Source organism: Magallana gigas, chromosome 2 (genome assembly GCF_963853765.1).
Source record: "Magallana gigas chromosome 2, xbMagGiga1.1, whole genome shotgun sequence".
Lineage (NCBI taxonomy): Eukaryota > Metazoa > Mollusca > Bivalvia > Ostreida > Ostreidae > Magallana > Magallana gigas.
This window is the reverse complement of record NC_088854.1, coordinates 34,728,500-34,750,458: the sequence shown is the minus strand read 5'-3', so window position 1 is coordinate 34,750,458 and position 21,959 is coordinate 34,728,500. Positions and strand designations below refer to the sequence as shown.

General features: G+C 34.8%; 1 protein-coding gene across 3 annotated transcripts in view; it reads right to left on the bottom strand.

Moving 5' to 3' along the window:
* LOC105324995 (large neutral amino acids transporter small subunit 1) overlaps window positions 1-21,959 on the bottom strand; it is a 97,913-nt gene that overhangs the window by 57,717 nt on the left and 18,237 nt on the right. For all 3 annotated transcript variants that reach the window (XM_034445883.2, XM_034445885.2, XM_066076334.1), the window contains 2 exons: window positions 20,167-20,266; window positions 319-363 (listed from right to left, as the gene is read on the bottom strand). In XM_034445883.2, coding sequence (XP_034301774.1) covers window positions 319-363; window positions 20,167-20,266 — 145 coding nt within the window. The remainder of the gene's footprint in view (window positions 1-318; window positions 364-20,166; window positions 20,267-21,959) is intronic.

Here is a 21,959-nt window from a genome sequence, read left to right as displayed (position 1 = left end):
CAAAAACAGGGGAACGGATGGAAGTTCTGATTTTAAATAGATTGAAATACATTTGTAATATATCATATAAATAAAGAAAATTCTTGTCATAATTACCACCTTGCTGAAGTAGATCAGGCAAAAACTAAACAAAATTATATCGAGAAAAATCAAAGCGTTCAGGCCACGCCTACCTCATTAACAAACCGCGCAAACCGTTCACAAAGCCTGCAGCTATTTTCAGCCGTGCAACTGGTACAGTAGCACGTTTCAGGGTCTGTACCTTACTAAATTTCATTTCTGGAGGTATAACTAACTTTGCTTAATTTTCAAACTTACTTGTTAGGTTCAACCAGTTCTCCAACCAAGAAGTTGAGGTAACTCCTGTAAACAAAGACAGATCTATACAATTATTATAAAAGAACAAGAGGCCAATTGGCCTTAACTGTCACCTGAGTAGCATACATCCCATACACAAACTTGTCACGGAGCTTCATATATGAATCTAATTAATTAGGTTTCATACTGGAGTAGAAAAATTATAAATTTGTAATGAAGACCACATTTCAAAAAGAACTGTGAAACCTATAATTTTGGTGAAAAACTAAGATCTGGTGTACAAAATCATGAATTTAGTTTTCCTTTTAGGTGTGTGGGAGTAAAGAAGATAATATTTTAACGTTATATGCATTAACATCTATACAATCATTTTGGCCCTGTCCTAGAGTCAAAACCCATCCTTGAGGGGACATGAAAATTAAAATTTCAGTAGAGGACTTCCTGGTAAACATAATTATTAGTCAGTTTTTTTAATACAGATGTGTGAGAATAGAGGAGAAATTTTTTAAACATTATATATAATGCATTAACACTATATTGCGATATTGCGCCCCCCTCCCCCCTTTCATGTCCTGAACCCCTGACCAAGGGGCCATGAATTTCACAATTTAGGTAAAGGAGATTGTGGATATCATAACCATGTATTCAGTATTTTGCCCACATGTGTGGCAGTAGAGAAGATTTTTTAAGATTTAAAACAGTTTTACTATATGGCCATATTGGCCCCACCCTAGAGCCTGAACACCTAACAAAGGGGTCATGAATTTCACAATTTTAGTAGAGGCCCTCATGGACATCATAACCATGTATTCAGTTTTTTGTTCACATGTGTGGGAGTAGAGAAGAAGATTTTTAAGATTTAAAACAGTTTTACTATATGGCCATATTGGCCCCACCCTAGAGCCTGAACACCTAACAAAGGGGTCATGAATTTTACAATTTTGGTAAAGGGCCTCATAGACATCATAACCATGCATTTAGTTTTTAACAAATATATATGGGAGAAGAGAAGAAGATTTTTTAAGATTAAATACATTTTTACTATTTGGCCACATTGGCCCCACCCTAGAGTCTGAACCCCTGACCCAGGGGTCATGAATTTCACAATTTTGATAGAGGGCCTCATGGACATCATAATCATGCATTTAGTTTTTAACAAATATATATGGGAGTAGAGAAGAAGATTTTCTAAGATTTAATACATTTTTACTATTTGGCCACATTGGCCCCACCCTAGAGTCTGAACCCCTGACCCAGGGTCATGAATTTCACAATTTTGATAGAGGGCCTCATGGACATCATAACCATGCATTTAGTTTTTAACAAATATATATGGGAGTAGTGAAGAAGATTTTCTAAGATTTAATACATTTTTACTATATGGCCATATTGGCCCCACCCTAGATCCTGAACCCCTGACCCAGGGGTCATAAATTTCACAATTTAGGTAGAGGGCTTCATGGACATCATAATCAAGCATTTAGTTTTTAAAAAATATACATGATCGTAAAGAAGAAGATTTTCTAAGATTTAATACATTTTTACTATATGGCCATATTGGCCCCACCCTAGAGCCTGCAGGTGCCATAAATTTCATAATTTTGGTAGATGGCTTCATGGACATCATAACCATGCAACCGGTTTTTTGCTCACATGCGTGGGAGTAGAGAAGAAGATTTTTGAAAATTTTGCTTTTTTTGCATACCGTATTTTTCAGACGATTAGTCGGTATTTTTTTTCTCTGAAACAGAGCACCTGACTTATCGTCTTGTTCGACTTGTCGTAGGCTCGAGGTCAGAAAATTGTTAAAAATAGCATTAAAAATCTTGGTTTTAATCATCTTGAGTTGGCTGTGTGATTTAAAGTTACGTTGTTGAATTCACTGTTCATCTTTAATAATTATCATTTTCACTCATCTGTTAACACTAAAATACATAATAATAACAGTTATTAAAAAATGGTACATTGTCTTTAATCAATTAAAAGTTTTACCGTTCCGTTTTTATAAACACATCATCACATGATTCTATGTATCACTAGTAGGAAGATAGCATTGCGCAGTAAAATTGAAACCAAATTTGAATGGAAGAAAATATTGCAGTAGGTCCGGGGGATGTTTTTTAAATTTAATTATTTTATTAGTAAAGAGTTGTTAGTGGAAAGTATAAATCAGAAATATTTTATGGTCAAATTCAATCTTAAAATACGTAATCGGCAATTATCAATACTACTATTTATACAATAGGCTGACACCGGTTGTGTTAATAATCTTGCCCTAAGGCTGAGATCTTTACGGCAATTTCACTCCCTGTGTATATAAGGAGTACCGTTATAAGAGTGATTATAGTTAATTGATTAATTATTGTCCAATTCTTTGATTATTGTTAGATAAAATCTTAGGAAACATATGTATGTCGTATATTGTCATTATCAAGTCGCACAAATGATCGATCTATTTCTAACAGTGTCTATGTAAAACAAAAGCATATAACTGGATACAAAGTAAACAAGTTTCATCAAATCATACTAATTTCTAAGCTTTCTGCACTTGAGATCCCTCTTTGAAGTCCGACACGAGACAGGTGCATGCCTCTGAGGCCGAAAATTGTTAAACAAACATTGACCACGCCCCGAGTCAACAGGTGGCTGGTTACGTAATGGCGAATACAGTGGCGATAGTCAGAGTGAATAATTATTTTAATGCTTGGGAGTAAAATATTTCTGACAAAGTAAGTTTAGTTTTGCATAACACGCGATATCGGGAATTGTTTAAAATGCAGGCGACTTTGTAGATGTTGCCGGTATTTGAAAATATGATGCATAAGTATAAAGTGTAATTGTTTAAATGTTAATCATTAATAATAATTGTTAGCAATATTGGGGGCATCATGGCATCATACACTGATAATATTACTGCAGTTTTATACGCCATTTTGAAGTGATAAGATCGACGTATGGTCTGAATCGACGTATCGTAGGATTTTGTTAAAATTTTGGCTAAAAATGAGCAATTCGACTAGTCGTCCGCATCGACGAGTCGTCCGGAAAATACGGTATTTGGCCCTGCCCGTGGCACCCCAAGGGTGGTAGAGCCATGAATTTCACAATTTAGATTCTTCTTACCATAGAGATGCTTCACACCAAAAATGGTAACGATTGGCCAGGTAGTTTTCAAGAAGAAGTTAAAAATGTAAAATTGTTAACGCACGACCCACAGACGCACGACGACGGACGAAGACCAATTGCAATAGGGCACCTGAGTGACTCAGGTGACCTAAAAATCAATAAAATTTCATTTATTTATTGTAGCCTAGCTCAGCCCTACAGTACCTCAAAGCAAAACACTATCCAGTTCCATAGGATTACAAATTTTTCAATTTATTTGTTTCCCTTTGCATTCTTTTGACCATTTTCAAAAGGGTATTACTTAATGTCTCCTAGGGTCTCTGGTTTGAACAAGTCAGTTCTATCAGGCAAAAAGTTTGGATCAATGGTTCAGAACTTGAAATAGAAACCACCAATCCCATGACAAGTGTGTAATGCTAGGAGATACAAGCAGAATGCTAAATCATCACCATTTTTCTGAACACTTGATCATGGAAATTTTAAATTCAGTTCATTTTATCATCAAAAGTAGATTTGCTGAAACACAAGAGGCCAATAGGTCTTAACGCTCACCTGAGTACCATAGCCCATATACAAACTTAACTGTCAAGGAGTCTCATATGCATTTAATTAAGTTTCATTCTGGAGTAAAATAATTTTTAATATCGTAATGATGACAACCTTCCTGCTTGAAATATTTCAAAAAGGGCTATGAAACCTATAATTTTAGCGAAAAACTTATAAATATCATAATAGAGTGCACGACTTGATATTGAGATACAAGAAAATAGTCAAAAAATAATTTTCCCACATTTGTTAACTTTCAAGATGGGTTTTATGTGTATATGTTTTTATAGATAAACTAAGACAAGGTGGCTAGTAGACATGTTTTATTTAAAACAACTTCCCATCCCCCATCCCCCTGGGGCAGATAGAAACTCTCACTGTGGGCATTTTAACAAAAAATATAAAAGAGAACAGCTTAAACAAGAGTCCCATGGGGCCACATCGCTCACCTGAGCAACAATGGGTGTTCAAAGGATTTTGTGCCATATGGCCCCTCGGTAGAAAAAAAAAAGAAAACCATAAAATTAACTGTATCCAAATAACTATATATGATATGTGCCTAAAATGGCCCCCTAAAATGAACATCATCATTGTACTGTAATTCTTTGATTTTTTAGTTCAGATATATATGTGATGTGTTTACACAATATTCATTTTGATTCAAGTGCCCACAATATGGAAATATGACATGGTAAAGACAACCTTTTCCCACCATTTTCGCATTTTTAGCATAAAATAACTTGTTTTCAAGCAGTTTTTCTTTCAGAAAACATAGAGCGCATGCTTGAACAAACAAAATATTTTAATCACAGATGTATCTAGCCAAGACTAATAAGTGACAAAAAAATTTATCTTGTTCAAGCAGGCGCTCTATGTTTCCCATTCGTAAAAAGATAAGAAAAATGTCAATTTTTGACTGATTTCGATTGAATTCTAAAAATAGCGTCACTTCTGACGTCATATACTGCCAGTAAGTGCAAATAAATCAGATAAATATATGAAAAATATATTTTATATCAACTCTACTAAAAAATAAGTTAACTTTTTATTGTACCCGAAACAATTAAAAAATGGCGAATTATGGGGGCCAGATTTAACTCATATCATATATTGTTCTTTCACACTTATTTTCCTACACTTAATCTTTGACATTGTACCCTTATGAAATACCATTTTTACCAAAAATAAGATCCTATGCAAGATATAAAACTAAATTTTTGGAAGGGGTACACTGTTAACTTCTAATTCCGTTTATTTTAGTTCTGCCCCCTCACTTTATAAAACAATCAAATTATATATGGGAATATGCATATAGGTACATATTTATCTTCAACTACATTGTACTAGCTAGTTATTGTATTTTATTAAAAAAAATCCTATATGTGAAAGAAGAAAATTGTACCTCAAGGCGCTCAAATTAAAAACATTCAAAAATTTAATTGGTCTTCCCCATTATAAAAGATTGTTGTTTACCAGGCATAAGCTCATGAAACATTTTATAACCTTACTCACTTGATCGATGAATACACTCGAATGAAAAATGCTGTCATATGTGATATGTAAAAGAGCTATTACATGTATAATCAATGCGTAGGCGGGCGTCGGAACTGGGTGGAGCCCCCCCCCCCCTTTTTTTCCCCAAAGTTAGACATGGTTGTACTCAAAATCTTTTTTTCTTTGCTTGTCAAGATTTTTGATTAAGTCTAGCCCCCCTCTCAATGAGCCTCAGACTGCTATGTATTGACAGGCATATCGCTCTATTTTACTAAGACCCACCTTTATTTTCATCTTTATTCAAAATTACGGTAACGTTAACAAATGGCTACAAATCAAGATGATTTTCCGCTGTAATTTTTTCTTAGGAATTGCGATAATACATTTATCCCCGTAACAGTAATGTTTTAAACTGATTTAAAGAGGTCGTTTTTATTTAATTGACGAAAACCAATTGCATTAGGTCACCTGAGTGACTCAGGTGACCTATAAAGGCAGAGAAAATAAGGAATATACAGTAAAACTATTGATGAGCATTCTTTTATGTTGTCCAATCTGGCAAAATTATTCAGTCCCTTGACATTTTCTGACCATTTTATGCTTAATAAATGTTGTAGAATCCACTAGATCTTGTCTTTTCTCACTGTAAACTGGCTGCTATATAATACATATCAAAACTACAGTTTCAGATCAAAATACTTTTACCACTGACCGCATTTAATATAAGACAGGTGACTGCTCTTTAAAGGGCAATAATGAAAAAATTTTGGGGGGGAAGAGGATGTAAAATGACCCCCATAGAAAGGTGACTGCTTAATAGAGGTGACCGCTTATATCTGATGGTTTATCATCATACAGGGGTAAAAAAAACAAGAGGCCAATAGGCCTTAACGGTTTCCCAAGTATATAATAGCCCAAACACAAATTTTTCACATATGCATTTAACTAAGTTAAACTACAGTATCGAGGTTTTTTAACATTAACATGGTAAAAACATCACAAATATTGCCCATATCCCCCGCCCCGGAAAACATAATTAGCCCACAAACACACACAGAAAAAAAAACCTCAGGATCGATCCGCGCATGCCAAAACCACTGACCTATATGGCCTATACCTGATGATATTTAACCAAACCGATTGATACAAACACTTTAACAAAACATTTTAAATTGCAATCTTGTGACGTTGTGTCTTAAAAAATATATAACACTTGGAGAAGTACATAGTCAAATTCAGGGCTCAAGCTGGGCTTCCCCAATTTTGCCAATGGCGAATTTTTTTCAAAATTGGCGAAAAGAAATCCAAATGGGGCAAAAATCAATTCTTGGTGACATTAAGTGCAATTCAAAGTTTTCTTTTTACTGTGTTTCTCTTTCCCCGATTGTTTATTCGGTCAGTCTGTGTTGGTTCAATCACCACGTGCAACCGCTTCAGTGCACACAGCTCTGTCCATAAGATTAGCCCAAAGTTATTTATGGCTTCAGACCATCAATTGTTATGTAACACTTGAAAGCAGTGGTCAATTGTTAAACAATAAGTGTCTTACTGGAAGTCAACCATTTTCACATTAAAGGTGCCAGATCATAATCTGAGAATTGGGCTAATTTATTAAACTGTTGATCTTGCTAAATTATAAAATAAGATATATATCATAAGTTTAAAATTTTAAGCCAAAAATCGTAAATAATAATTGTTCCTAAGAATACTTTATGCAATGAACCCCGTTGCCATAGAAATCATCAGAGTACTGCAAGTGATGACAGTTTTCTTATTTCTGTTAAAGACCTTGGAATATAATCCCCTTGACTTACTGACGACATATTCTAAAAGTCACATCAAAGTTGAATAAAAAAGGGCAGTTCTTCAAAGGATTTTATTATTGTAAAAAAAATTATTTTTTTTTGAAGCTGGGTATTATGAGGTTGTATGCAACTTACTGACATAAAACCAAGCAGAATATTTTATTTTTACATCTGGCTTGTCAAAATGGGAGATTGTAAACTTGTACCTTGTTAATTCTAGCTAAAAATAATCTAGAACAGAAGAAATAATGTCTTTGTGGCTTTCATTCCATCTTCTTATCTAATATGTGTATGAATCCATAAATGCATTTTTGTTTTTGTTTCTTTATATTTATAAACAGTGTTTTGGTTTTTATTTTACCTCAAACTTAGAACTGTAGAAATTTCTTATCTTAACTTTTCAAAAGCTTTGATACCATACTTCTTGGAAATCATTTAGTGATGCAAATGGATCGAAACATGTCAATGAGGAGACTGCACATACAAAAAAATGGTCAATACATGCATATTTAAAAAGTTCAAAATATTAATAAACTTATAGGCCTACATAAACATGTACATGCACATGTATGTGTGATATGATAGAAATAATTGTAAAACATAGTTCGTTCTTTGTGTCACGCTAAAATGGCGAAAAGGATTTTTGGTCCAGTGGTCAAATTATTTCGAGGTTTTTTTTTTCGATTTGAATCTAATAGTTATGTGTAGGAATGACAACGAGTACTTGACTATCCCTTGGTAACACCGATCATCGACTAAAATTTTCTTAGTCAATTACTCGTAATAAAGTGAATAAAATTCAAAAATTATTTTTTTTTAATGCGTCAGTTTTTGTTCTACAATTGTTGATAACAGTTTTTTTTATCGACATATTTGATCAATAGGTTATGCTCTTTATTATCGTTGTCCTTTGTGTATTTTTGAAGCAGCTAATTATTAATCTCTTTTGATTTACACGTACTTATATATACCATTACTTCACTTAATTTGTGTTTCTTCTAAGTAATTTATTGAATTAAATGTTTGTATAATCCAAACTTTAATTGTTTCAATAATTATCTTAAGGCATTTGTTTTTTTAATCATTAAACTTTGATTGTTGATTTGGCAAGGACAATGACTTAGTTCCATGGAACAGGTCTCATTTGATTTGCCTAAGATGATACGGAGCTCAATTATATGTAAGAGTCAAAAGAAAAAAAGAAAAAAAAACTAGAACATTTTCTAACGGATATTTAGATAAAATACTTTCCAATTTCTTTTAAATCAAATACATTTAGTATATGTTATAATAAGTTTTTCAATGTTCTTTTATTTAAGATCTGATCAATGTGGTACAATGTAGTAACATTAGTTGATTAAAAAAGACTGACAGTTTCAAATACCCTTAAATCATCGAGTACTCGACTATCGCTCGACTAAAGCCTCCGATTAATCGACTAAGCCAACCGAGTAAAATTGACATCCCTAGTTATGTGTTTTAAATATGAAACGTTTAAAAATTTATAATTATATCTCAAGTAATTCAGTTTCATTCCTTTAAATTTTCTGAGAATAGCGAAAATACATTCTAAACTGAAGCTGTACTCTTGTGTAACCTGCCACAAGCGCATCAAAAAAAGTGAGCGGAGAAATGTGTCTGGCAATGCGAACAAATCCCTGAGAAAATTTTTGTCTAATCTGATTTGTGTGATTCTGATATTGTGTGCAATAAATGCAGACTGTTATATTACACATCAATAAATTCAATAACAGTGCTGAATTCGAAAGTAGTGAAATAAGGAAGGAAAATGCCAGTCTGCACCTCGAGGTCCATATGCAGGTATCTCACTGCCAATTCCTTCCACCAGATATAGACATAACGCCTGTGCTATCTGCAATAAGAAACCTTGAGAACCTGTTGTAGTATCTGAACAATCACGTAACGAACTGTTCACTCATTCCAGCGTTCTTCTAAGAAGTGGGTCATGATGTTTTCCAAGTCAATTTATGGACAGACACTTCACCACAGAGATGTTAGACAGCGGTGTCACATCCACGATTAGAAACACAACCTTTCTCAGTAATAGTGATGTCTGTCATCTACTGGAAATTGTTCGATATCTTGCTATAATAAACAAGCATTCTGAGAGTATTGCATAAGCAATACACGTCCCCTACTGGTTTGTGGAAATTGTGAAAACAATGCACTGTTATGCAGAATATCGAGCCCGAACATTAAAAAATTGGAATATTAAAAATTAATTTTCTCAAAAATATGTCAACCAGATGCTACAAAAGTGTAAACTTGATCTGAGAAAATTTTTGTCTAATCTGATTTGTGTGATTCTGATATTGTGTGCAATAAATGCAGACTGTTATATTACACATCAATAAATTCAATAACAGTGCTGAATTCGAAAGTAGTGAAATAAGGAAGGAAAATGCCAGTCTGCACCTCGAGGTCCATATGCAGGTATCTCACTGCCAATTCCTTCCACCAGATATAGACATAACGCCTGTGCTATCTGCAATAAGAAACCTTGAGAACCTGTTGTAGTATCTGAACAATCACGTAACGAACTGTTCACTCATTCCAGCGTTCTTCTAAGAAGTGGGTCATGATGTTTTCCAAGTCAATTTATGGACAGACACTTCACCACAGAGATGTTAGACAGCGGTGTCACATCCACGATTAGAAACACAACCTTTCTCAGTAATAGTGATGTCTGTCATCTACTGGAAATTGTTCGATATCTTGCTATAATAAACAAGCATTCTGAGAGTATTGCATAAGCAATACACGTCCCCTACTGGTTTGTGGAAATTGTGAAAACAATGCACTGTTATGCAGAATATCGAGCCCGAACATTAAAAAATTGGAATATTAAAAATTAATTTTCTCAAAAATATGTCAACCAGATGCTACAAAAGTGTAAACTTGATCTGTAGTTATACATTTTGAAGCTGTTCAGCAAATTTCATATTATTCCTCAAACGCATAAAGAAAAAAAGTGTGGAAAACTAAAGTGGGACAGACAGACGGACGGACAGACAGACGGACTGACGGACGCAGAGGAAAGCTATAGTCCCCTCCGGTGAAAACCCATAGGGGACCAATAATTTCACCCCGAACAATTCACTCGGAGACAAGGACTATAAAAATCTAACTGGTCTGACACGGTCACAGTTTAACGATCTGATGACAAATATTGACGATATCAAACATTCCAAATCTAGAAGTACACGGTCGTGTATTACGATATTGCTTGTGAAGTTGAAATGTGCTCTAGAAAACAAGTCTCTATAGTCTCTCAAGAAGCTAGCAATGCTGTTAATATGAAAAAGGTACATTCATATCTTCTTTTTGAATTATTTGAAATATTGTTGCACACAATTTTATTCTCAAACGGGCTAACTGAATCTCCTCAAGCATTACTTGTATTAGACGGAACTTAAATTAACATTAAAAAATCAAGCAACTTTAGCTTTTCGAGAAGATTGTACAGCCTTCATAAACAAAGACCCCTGATTAAGCCGAAGATGGTTGTAACGACCACCGGGTATATTAATTGTTTCTGTTCCATTCTCGGGCCACATCTCGCGGACTCGAAGAACAATGATGCTAGTATCCTCAACCATTTTATATAAAGGAATGTCGAGGAAATGACAAATTGGCAAAGAGGAGACACCTTTATCATGGATCGTGGTTTCCGAGACAGCTCAGATGTTCTGGAAGATTTAGGAATTAGAATGGATATGCCATGGTTTTTAGCGAGAGGTTTTAAACAGCATAGCATGGAAGAATCAAACAGCTCCAGATTATTAACTAAGGTATGAGATGGCTTAATATTTCTAAATTAAGTAATAGTTTTTCTGAAATATGACTAATAACCTCAGATTTTTTTTTTTTACCGAATATGATCAAACACTTGCAGGTGTGCTGGGTGGTAGAATCAGCAAATGGCAGATTGAAAAGTTGGCGTTACCTTAATAGAACAGTCCCAAATACACAGATACCCTATGTTGCCGACTATGTTAGGATCATATCTGCAATTCATAATAAGTACACCCTGCCCCTTAGCTCTGGAGAAACAGAAGAGGATATTGCCATTGCAGCGAAGATGGTGTATTTATTTCGCCAACCAAAAGAACGTCGGAATTTGATTAAAACCAAGGGAATCGATCGACGATCATTTACACAAAACTTGACGCCTCAGGTGTGGCTCCAGAGTTCCCTCAACTGTCTGAAGAAGAAATTCGTGAGATAACACTTGGAACTTATCAGGTAGAAATAGCCAAGTCTATACTCATGTTTCATGAACATATCAATGAAAACGGAAACTACGAGATTCATGTAAATGAATATGTTGAAAATGTGGTCAGTGCACGCATTCAAAGTTGCCACGTTTCTGCAAAGAAATACTACTGTTGGATTCAATACAGAGAAGGAGTGGTGCAGGCATGGTACTGTAAATTCAAAGCAGGATCTCATGAGGTAGGATGCTGTGCCCATATTACCTGCAGCGTTGTAATGTACCTCGCGTATGCGAGACATTAAGAGATACTCGTGCTTGGCGTGCAGGACTGGACCATGCATTTGGAAGACGCTGCCCTTATAATTGATGAAACAGACAGCATGAAACGCAGCAAATTTCAGCCATTAACGTCCCTTGTTCTTTGGTAGAGGGCTTCCTGGTCTACACAATTATGAATTCAGTTTTCCTTACAGATGTGTGGGAGCAGAGAAGAAAATATTTAAACATTATATGGGTTAGAGGGTTCACTAAGAATCTGTAAGTCATGAGTATGAATCCTGCTGGGGTTTTTTTACAATTTTTACCTCCCAAAATATTTTTAAAAGCCATTTTTTGGTTAAATATTGCAAAATTTTAAATTTATAAACCAGTGTAAGTATTTTATTATAATGTACTTTAATCCACATAAATATCGACAGATGTCCCATACCACCTTAAGGTCAAGATCTAGTAAATGAAAGGTGCCTACAGGTTAATAAAATTTAAGATATAAATTCTTTTAATGATGCTCCATAACAGGAGGGATAGGGTGTACCGGGGCTAAAATTTTTGGTAAATACAATGAAAAATAATGTTTTAAACTGTCATTTTCAATGAAATATGAAGGAATTGATGAACAAATTTCGAAATTTCGGAGTTTTATCCATTTTTGACGAATACAAATGCCTAGTACAGTCTCCCCCAAAACGGAATTAAACAAGCTTTTGACCTCGTCTTTATTAATAAAATGATGTCAAATTGAATATAGGTACAGAGGGTTCCGCTTAATCTGAGAGTCTGTTTGTCAGGCAAAAATTATCAGATTAACCGATTATCAGATAAACCAATTTAGCGTTTTTGTGGTATTTAATTTTGGTATAGAATAAAAATACAACTTGTTTCAATACATAATTTATCAACAATAAGATATAATCTGTTTCTCAATAGTTTATAATGAAATAATTTACCTTGCATTAGCAATGAAATAGCATTTTAGTCGTTATTTTGTATGTAAATGCTCAAAAGAAAATGTTTCCCTTCTTCACTGTTCATTACGATGGTTTCAGAGTGGCGGCCATTTTAACAGGAAGTAATAAGGGCTAATTGTCTGAACATTTCCTATTTTCACCTGGACAATTCATTTTAATTCTTTTTCTGGTATAGTAGAATGCTCTTAAATAATTAATTATGCATGATAACAAATTATTTGAATTTTATTCATTAAGTTTTCTACCCCGATGTAAAATTGAGAGTAATCAGAATTTCCTCGATGTCACATGTTCCCAAGCACTTTTGATTCAGAAATTACATGTTTAAATAATTCTTAATGGTGCAAGCCTAGCATGAAATTAACACAGGCAATTGGTAAATGAAACAAGAGGCCCATGGGCCACATCGCTCACCTGAGGAACAATAGGTATGATAAAATCAGCTTAATGGAGTCATAATACAGACCCTGAAACGTACTACTACACCAAAAAAGCGTGCGACTTTCGTGCGAGAAACGTTTCGTGTAAACCGTTTAGCGTTTCGTGTAAACCGTTTAGCGTTTCGTGTGAATCGTGAAGCGTTTCGTGTAAACCGTTTAGCGTTTCGGGCAAAGCGTGCAGCGTTTCGGGCAAAGCGTGTAAATCGTTTCGAGCAAAGCGTGCGAGAACCGTGTGAAACGTTCATCAGATTTCATTCGGAACTCTCTGACAATTTAATTGTTTCAAAATAGCGGTCGTGTTAAACATTACTTTAAACTGATTGGCAAAACTCCTATGAGATATTCTCGTGAAAACATCTATAAGAAATAATATACTTATCTTTTTACAAACTTGAATTAATTTTTAACAAACAAAAGAAAAGTACGCGTATTGAAAGAAGACTAGTTACTGAGACTATTAGGCTGTGTACAACCAGTACACATAACCTCGGACATCGGGTAAGACCTGCACCTGGCTGAACCTGTCAATCAAACTCTGTGTATTCGTTTTCATTGGATGGTCACGCGTCTCTTTTTTTGTCAATAGCCAATAGAAATTCAATGACTTCAAGGTAGTCGGAATCAGTATTTGATGATGCACACAATTTCAATGATAGATGATTTAACATTAATTTGAACAAAATTAAATGTAAACATAGAAAGAAAATATACTGTTCATTTCTATGAAATGCGGGAAGTAAATTCTTCTGAATCCCGATTAAAAATATTTCTACAAGGTATTATTTTAATTATTTAAACACTGATAACGGAAAACAACAAGTAATTTACACACTGAAATTTTCCTAAAGTGTACACATGCAATTAATTATTATGGGATTCAATATGCATGGTACTTAATTCAAATAGATTATGATAGATATATTGTACGTCGTTATGCAGGGCGCCGGTTATGTATACGAATATTGAGACAAAAATCTAAATCATTTTTTATTTCTTGTTCTTTCCGAAATCCAAATTAGAAATGACAACTTTCTTTATTGTTTAATCCATTGATTTTTCTCTGTGATATTATGTACGGAACATTTATTTACGCGAAAGATTCGACATAAAAAAAATAGTTGGTTGTTTTCTAGCATTTTTCTTACCTTTGTGACTAATTTTATTTTACATAACTTTCAAAATTATCAATGTAAATAATTACAGGTTTATTTACAGTTAGTATTTTTTACATCGTATTCTCTGAAACCAATAAGAATATTAATGTGAGAAGAAAAAACAAATCCCGCCGAATACTGAAAAACCAAATTATCAATGTAAATAATTACAGGTTTATTTACAGTTAGTATTTTTACATCGTATTCTCTTAAACCAAGAAAAATATTAATGTGAGAAGAAAAAACAAATCCCGCCGAATACTGAAAAACCGATTTCAGTTTGTAATCATACGGATTTTATTTTTGGTATTGAATATTGTGTTACGGTAATTTTTTTCTCTGGAATTTTTATTATTTACGGGACTAATAAGAATCATGGATATTTCTTTTGAGCAATAAATATTTTTATAGAAGTAATATTTTTGACTAGTTCTGTGAATAAATAATTTTTTGCTTTAAATATAAGTACCAAATTAATTTAATTAATCAATTCAAAACTTATGTACATATATGTTTCTAATATCAGTATTTCAATTATTTCGTGTTTTCTTAAAATTAATTCTTACTAACAGAGTAAGGATAAAATCCGAGAGGACCCGAATCGATCAGGATAAAAGCGTGTCCAAAGCGTGTGAAAAGCGAGCAAATCGTTTCGTGCGAGAATCGTTTCGTGTAAACCGTTCAGCGTATCGTGTAAATCGTTTAGCGTTTCGGGCAAAGCGTGCAGCGTTTCGTGTAAACCGTTCAGCGTTTCGTGTGAACCGTTTAGCGAGCGTGTAGCGAGCGTGCAGCGAGCGTGTGGTGTAGTAGTACGTTTCAGGGTCTGTACAAACTATCTGGACAATGTATAATAATACATGTTGATCCTGTATAAATAAAATCCATTTTTCCCCTGGATATTTTTATGTTTATAATCATCTTTTCTAACAGGATGATTTTATAGTCATATCATATGTTGAGTATTGCAGTTCTCAAAAAGATCCTTAACAATTGTTTATATATGGGATATAAACGTACATAAACTCTGAACCTTCTTGTGAGGCCAAAGAATTGTCCTGGGCCCAAAGTTTTAACAATTCTAAAGAATCATCTGGCTGATAAGTTTCTGAGAAGAAGATTTTTAAAGATTTACCATATATATTCCTTTGTTAAACTTTGACCCCCCATTGTGGCCCCACCCTACCCCTGGGGATCATGATTTTCACAACTTTGAATTTACACTACCTGAGGACGCTTCCACACAAGTTTAAGCTTTCCTGGCTGATTAGTTTCTGAGAAGAAGATTTTTAAAGATTTACTCTATATATTCCTATGTAAAACTTTGACCTTCCATTGTGGCCCCACCCTACCCTTGGGGGTAATGATTTTCACAACTATGAATCTACACTACCTGATAATGCTTCCACACAAGTTTAAGCTTTACTGGCTGATTAGTTTCTGAGAAGAAGATTTTTAAAGATTTACTATATATATATTCCTATGTAAAACTTCGACCCCCATTGTGGCCCCACCCTACCCCCGGGGATCATGATTTTCACAACTATGAATTTACACTAACTGAGGATGCTTCCACACAAGTTTCAGCTTTCCTGGCTGATTAGTTTCTGAGAAGAAGATTTTTAAAGATTTACTCTATATATTCCTATGTAAAACTTTGACCACCCATTGTGGCCCCACCCTACCCCTGGGGATCATGATTTTCACAACATTGAATCTACACTACCTGAGGATGCTTCCACACAAGTTTCAGCTTTCCTGACTGATTAGTTTTTGAGAAGAAGATTTTTAAAGATTTACTCTGTATATTCCTATGTAAAATTTCGACCCCATATTGTGGCCCCACCCTACCCCCGGGGATCATGATTTTTCCAACTATGAATCTACACTACCTGAGGATGCTTCCACTCAAGTTTCAGCTTTTCTAGCTGATTAGTTTCTGAGAAGAAGATATTTAAAGATTTACTCTATATATTCCTATGTAAAACTTCGACCACCCATTAAGGCCCCACCCTACCCTCGGGGGTCATGATTTTCACAACTATGAATCTACACTACCTGATGATGCTTCCACACAAGTTTCAGCTTTCCTGGTCTTATGGTTCATGAGAAGAAGATTTTTAAAGATTTATTCTGTATATTCCTATGTTAAATTTCGACCCCCAATTGTGGCCCCACCCTACCCCCGGAGGTCACAATTTTCACAAATTAGAATCTACACTACCTGAGGATGCTTCCACACAAGTTTCAGCTTTCCTGGTCTTATGGTTCATGAGAAGAAGATTTTTAAATATTTACTCTATATATTCCTATGTAAAACTTCGACCCCCCCATTAAGGCCCCAACCTACTCTCGGGGGTCATGATTTTCACAAATTAGAATCTACACTACCTGTGGATGCTTCCACACAAATTTCGGCTTTCCTGGTCTTATGGTTCATGAGAAGAAGATTTTTAAAGATTTACTCTATATATTCCTATGTAAAAATTCGACCCCCCATTGTGGCCCCACCCTACCCCCGGGGGTCACGATTTTCACAAATTAGAATCTACACTACCTGAGGATGCTTCCACACAAGTTTCAGCTTTCCTGGTCTTATGGTTCATGAGAAGAAGATTTTTAAATATTTACTCTATATATTCCTATGTAAAACTTCGACCCCCCATTAAGGCCCCAACCTACTCTCGGGGGTCATGATTTTCACAAATTAGAATCTACACTACCTGATGATGCTTCCACACAAGTTTCAGCTTTCCTGGTCTTATGGTTCATGAGAAGAAGATTTTTAAAGATTTACTCTATATATTCCTATGTAAAACTTCGACCCCCCATTGTGGCCCCACCCTACCCTCGGGGGTCATGATTTTCACAAATTAGAATCTACACTACCTGAAGATGCATCCACACAAGTTTCAGCTTTCCTGGTCTTATGGTTCATGAGAAGAAGATTTTTAAAGATTTACTCTGTATATTCCTATGTAAAACTTCGACCCCCCATTGTGGCCCCACCCTACCCCCGGGGGTCATGATTTTCACAAATTAGAATCTACACTACCTGATGATGCTTCCACACAAGTTTCAGCTTTCCTGGTTATATGGTTCATGAGAAGAAGATTTTTGAAAATTTCTCAAAAATTTTCATAAATTCCTAATTATCTCCCTTTGCAAAAGGGCGTGATCCTTAATTTTCACAAATTTAAATCCCCTTGGGCTAAGGATGCTTTGTGCCAAGTTTGGTTGAAATTGGCCCAGTGGTTCTTGAGAAGATGTTGAAAATGTGAAAAGTTTACAGACAGACGGACGGACAGACAGACAGACAGACAGACAGACAGACAGACAGACGGACGACAGACAAAATGTGATCAGAATAGCTCACTTGAGCTTTCAGCTCAGGTGAGCTAAAAACAGTAAAATGTGTACACAGGTAAGATCAGTCCTGTGTGCGGTTGTCCAGAACAAATATCGATGTCGGTAGCTTTCATCTTACGAAGAAGTGAGCCACCCGTGTGTGTTGAAGTGAAACTAATGCCCTGTAAAGAGTTACTGTGTACACAAAAGGGGTGTCAACTCATTAAACAAAGGAATATAGAGGTGTTAGAGGGTGGGCTGAACTATCGATGTCGGTATCTTTCATCTATCGACCAGCTGACCATCTGTGTGCGTTGAGCTGTGACTAATCCCCTGAAGCACCGTTATTTGCAAGTTTTAGGCACGTGCCAAGCTGTTTACACAGTGAGAGGTTATACACGAGGTGTGGACATGGTGGAAGAGGTGTGAAAACATTAACTGATATTTGATCGGCCGACAGAAATCGTATCAGATTAACCGAAAATGACATTTTTTTCAATCAGTTTATCAGTAGAAATTACAATGGCTTATATAGCAAATGGATCGTTGTTTTGATTTTATATCAGATTAACCGAATTATCACATTAACCGCTATCAGATAAAGTGGAACCCTCTGTATCGGGATTACTTTTCCCATGATTTAACATAGAATGTCAAGAAATTGTTTAATTTTCTACACAATTCCTTTAAAGCCGTAAAGTATGGGAAAAGATTCTTCAAATCAATTATGACGTCATAATGGTTCTATCACCAAAAAGACACTCTGGAATCATTTACTAGATCTTGACCTTAATTGGTCTTCCCCATTATAAATGATTGCTGTTTACCTGGTGTAAACTTGTGTGACATTTTAAAACTTTACTCATTTGATGAATACACTCAAATGAAAAATGTTGTCACTCACTTGATCAATGAAAAATGTTGTCACGTGATATGTCAAAGAGCTATTCTTATCAATGTATTGACAGGCATAATATCACTATATTGTACTAAAGCCCACCCATTAATTTCATCTTAATTTAAAAACATGTCGTTTTCATCACTTATGACTGAAAAACTATCAAAATTGGTGTAGATCTCATACATTTCATCGTATAAGATGGGGGTGCAAAATGTAGTTACAGCAAATCATCCTACTAATTATTCTGTACAAGGATTTAATATTTAACAAGCCATTTCTAATGATCAACCAAAATTTCAGCATAAATCGAAGAATTATAATCAAGATACAGAGCTCACAATTCTACTAGGTTTGAGTCATGTTTTTGTTCACACAAGTTCATTACATTCAAATTAAGATTTTTAAACTTGGTGTATCCTTTTCAGCATTTAAAATGTAAACGAACAAAAGCAAGCCCTCAGCTGTGTGCAAACATAAGCAAAGCTCTGTATCTTGTTTATAACTCAAAGCTTGACACTCAAATATAGTTAGTAAATAGAAAATTGTAAACAATTAAAACAGAGTAAAGATGCACTAAAACAAAGAGCACAATTTTTTTTTAATGAATCACATATGTACCGACATGCAGAGACAAATAACAATTATTTATGTCTCTGCTACATGTACATATTTCCATCAGCAAAATTAATCTCTGTTTAAAACTCTCAGGTCAGCTAAAAAGTTTACAGACAGACGGAAGGATGGACACAGATGGAAGGATGGACAGACAGACAGAAAGACAGATGGACGGCAGACATAAAGTGATCAGAAAAGCTCACTTGAGCTTTCAGCTCAGGTAAATAAAAAGATAAAACATCAGGGCAGGCAATTTTCAGAGGGATGGGGATGATAGTCTAATAATTAATTCATGTGACCTGGCATGAGCAAGCTTTGTGTCAAATTTTACCTTCTAATCATTTCCATTAATACAAGACATGACACAGACAGGAATTAAGCATTTTTTAAAAGATGACCTTGGGTCAGCATCATGACACACCTTCAGGTCATAAGCAATCTTTGTGTAAAATAAGAACTTCTAATGTTTTTACATAAAAGATATAAACCAGACACAAATTTTCACGTTTCCTGTTGGTGACCTCGGGTCAAGGTCATGACACAGCCTCAGGTCATAAACAATCTTTTTGTGAAGTAAGAACTTCAAATGTTTATCCATTTATCCATGAGAAAGATATGGATCGGACACGGATTTTGCACTTTTCCTGCCTGTGACCTTGACCTTGCCTGAATGACCTTGAGTCCAGGTCATGGCACACCTTTAGGTCATAAGCAATCTTTGTGTGAAGTAAGAACTTCCTATGTTTATCCATAAAAAAGATATGGACCGGACACAAATTTTAAATAGACGGACAGAGGGACTGACAGACAAGGTAATTCCTAAATACCCCCCCCCCCCCCAAACAAAGTTTGGAGGGGTATAATTAATAAATGTGCATGTTAGATTTTGTCACATAACAATATTTTACACATTGCAAAAAATAGAAAGTTTTATTTACCATCCACTGTATGCCCAAAATCCTGAATAAAAAGATATTGCAATTGCACCAGCGCGATAATCACTGCCTTCAAATGCATTCTGGAAGTTTTCTGTTTCACCTGAAAGAGAACAAAATTTTCATTTGCAGTTTCCAACAATGAAAGCTTGTTGATGCAAAGTGCTGGCAAGCACCATGTGAGCTATAGAGACTTTTACACCTGAGCAACAAGGAAATTAAATCTCCTGCTCCCTTTAACCTATTGAATTTTTGGTCTCCAAAATCAGATCTATAATTCTAAGTAAATTGCAAATGGATTTTTTTAATATATATATTTTTAATATATATCCTCACATGATCCAAATTGAGGCCAGTATGAATTTTCAAAATGATGCAACAATCACTTACTTCAGCTTTTGAAACATACAAGCCTAGCATCCTTGAGGAGACACTTGACAGTTTAACTTCTCTTACTTTACATATAATGCACCATTAATTGTTATTATACCAGAGTACCTTCCTTGATTAATGGTATTGAATGGTATTGAATGGATTTAATAATTTTTTAAGGAGAAATTCTTTTTCATTTGATTGTACAAATTAGCATTTCACGCTGTAACAATACTTTTCTATGCTGCAAAGACAGCTGGATAGTCATGGCCATTTTTTAGACTATACTGGGTCTCCTTGAAAAGAAGAGCTATGTATTATTAGCTATAGGAAAATATTGTTATAAAGATGAAAGATATGAAATTTTTCTTTGCCAATAGCTTATGGTTCAATAGCTCAGGTAGATCTAGTGGGTAATCTGTTGACCAATGCACCCATCCTCTTGAGTATCTGCAACATAAGTGAGTGGTTTACATGGTTAATGTCGACAGATTGTAATTCAACAATCTTGCCATATTTAATTTTAATGATATTATGGAATATTTTAAATATATAATAATAGAATAGAATATATGAGGAGGGCCCAGATTACATACTGAAAAGCCAAGATGTAACTGCATGTGATATACAAGAGGCCCATGGGCCACAACACTCACCTGAACAACAGTTCTTGTATCTCTTTAGAAAGAAGTATAGCACACTTAGTATGCAATGCAATTGGCCTATCAGATAGATCTTTTGCAAACATAAGTAATATTAAATATTATACAATATTTTGTTAAAATATAGTACAGCTCCTGACTAAAACACTGGCAACCAATGATGAATATCTACCGGTACTACAAACATATACAAGTTCATTGCACATACGTATAATAAAAAATTTGAAAATGTACTAAATATAAAGCAGTATAATTATATCATTTTGAGAGAGTACACTTGTTTTCAACAACCCTTTAGATTTGTTATTGTTAAATAGAGTATACACTATTCTTGCATCAAACAAGTTTAAATATCGCCAGTGTATTCACCATTACGTAAGCAGCCACCTGTTGACTCGGCGCGTGGTCAATGTTTGTTTAACAATTTCCGGTGTCAGAAGCATGCACCTGTCTCGTGTCGGACTTCACAGGGTGTTTTCAAGTGCATGTAAATAAGCAATTATTCTGATTTTATTAAACTTAATTACTTTGTGTCCAGTTATGCAGTTAAACGTTATTACTTTACATAGACACTGCTAAAATTACATCGATCATTTGTACGACTTGATAACATACATACGTTTCTTCACAATGTTTATTTAAACAACAATCAAAGGGTTTGAGTATAATTAATCAATTAAATCATATGTTTTGATGTTGCTTGGTTTATATCTGCAAACATTATTACTTTTAAGCACTAAGCTCGGTTGCCGTTCTTCTCTA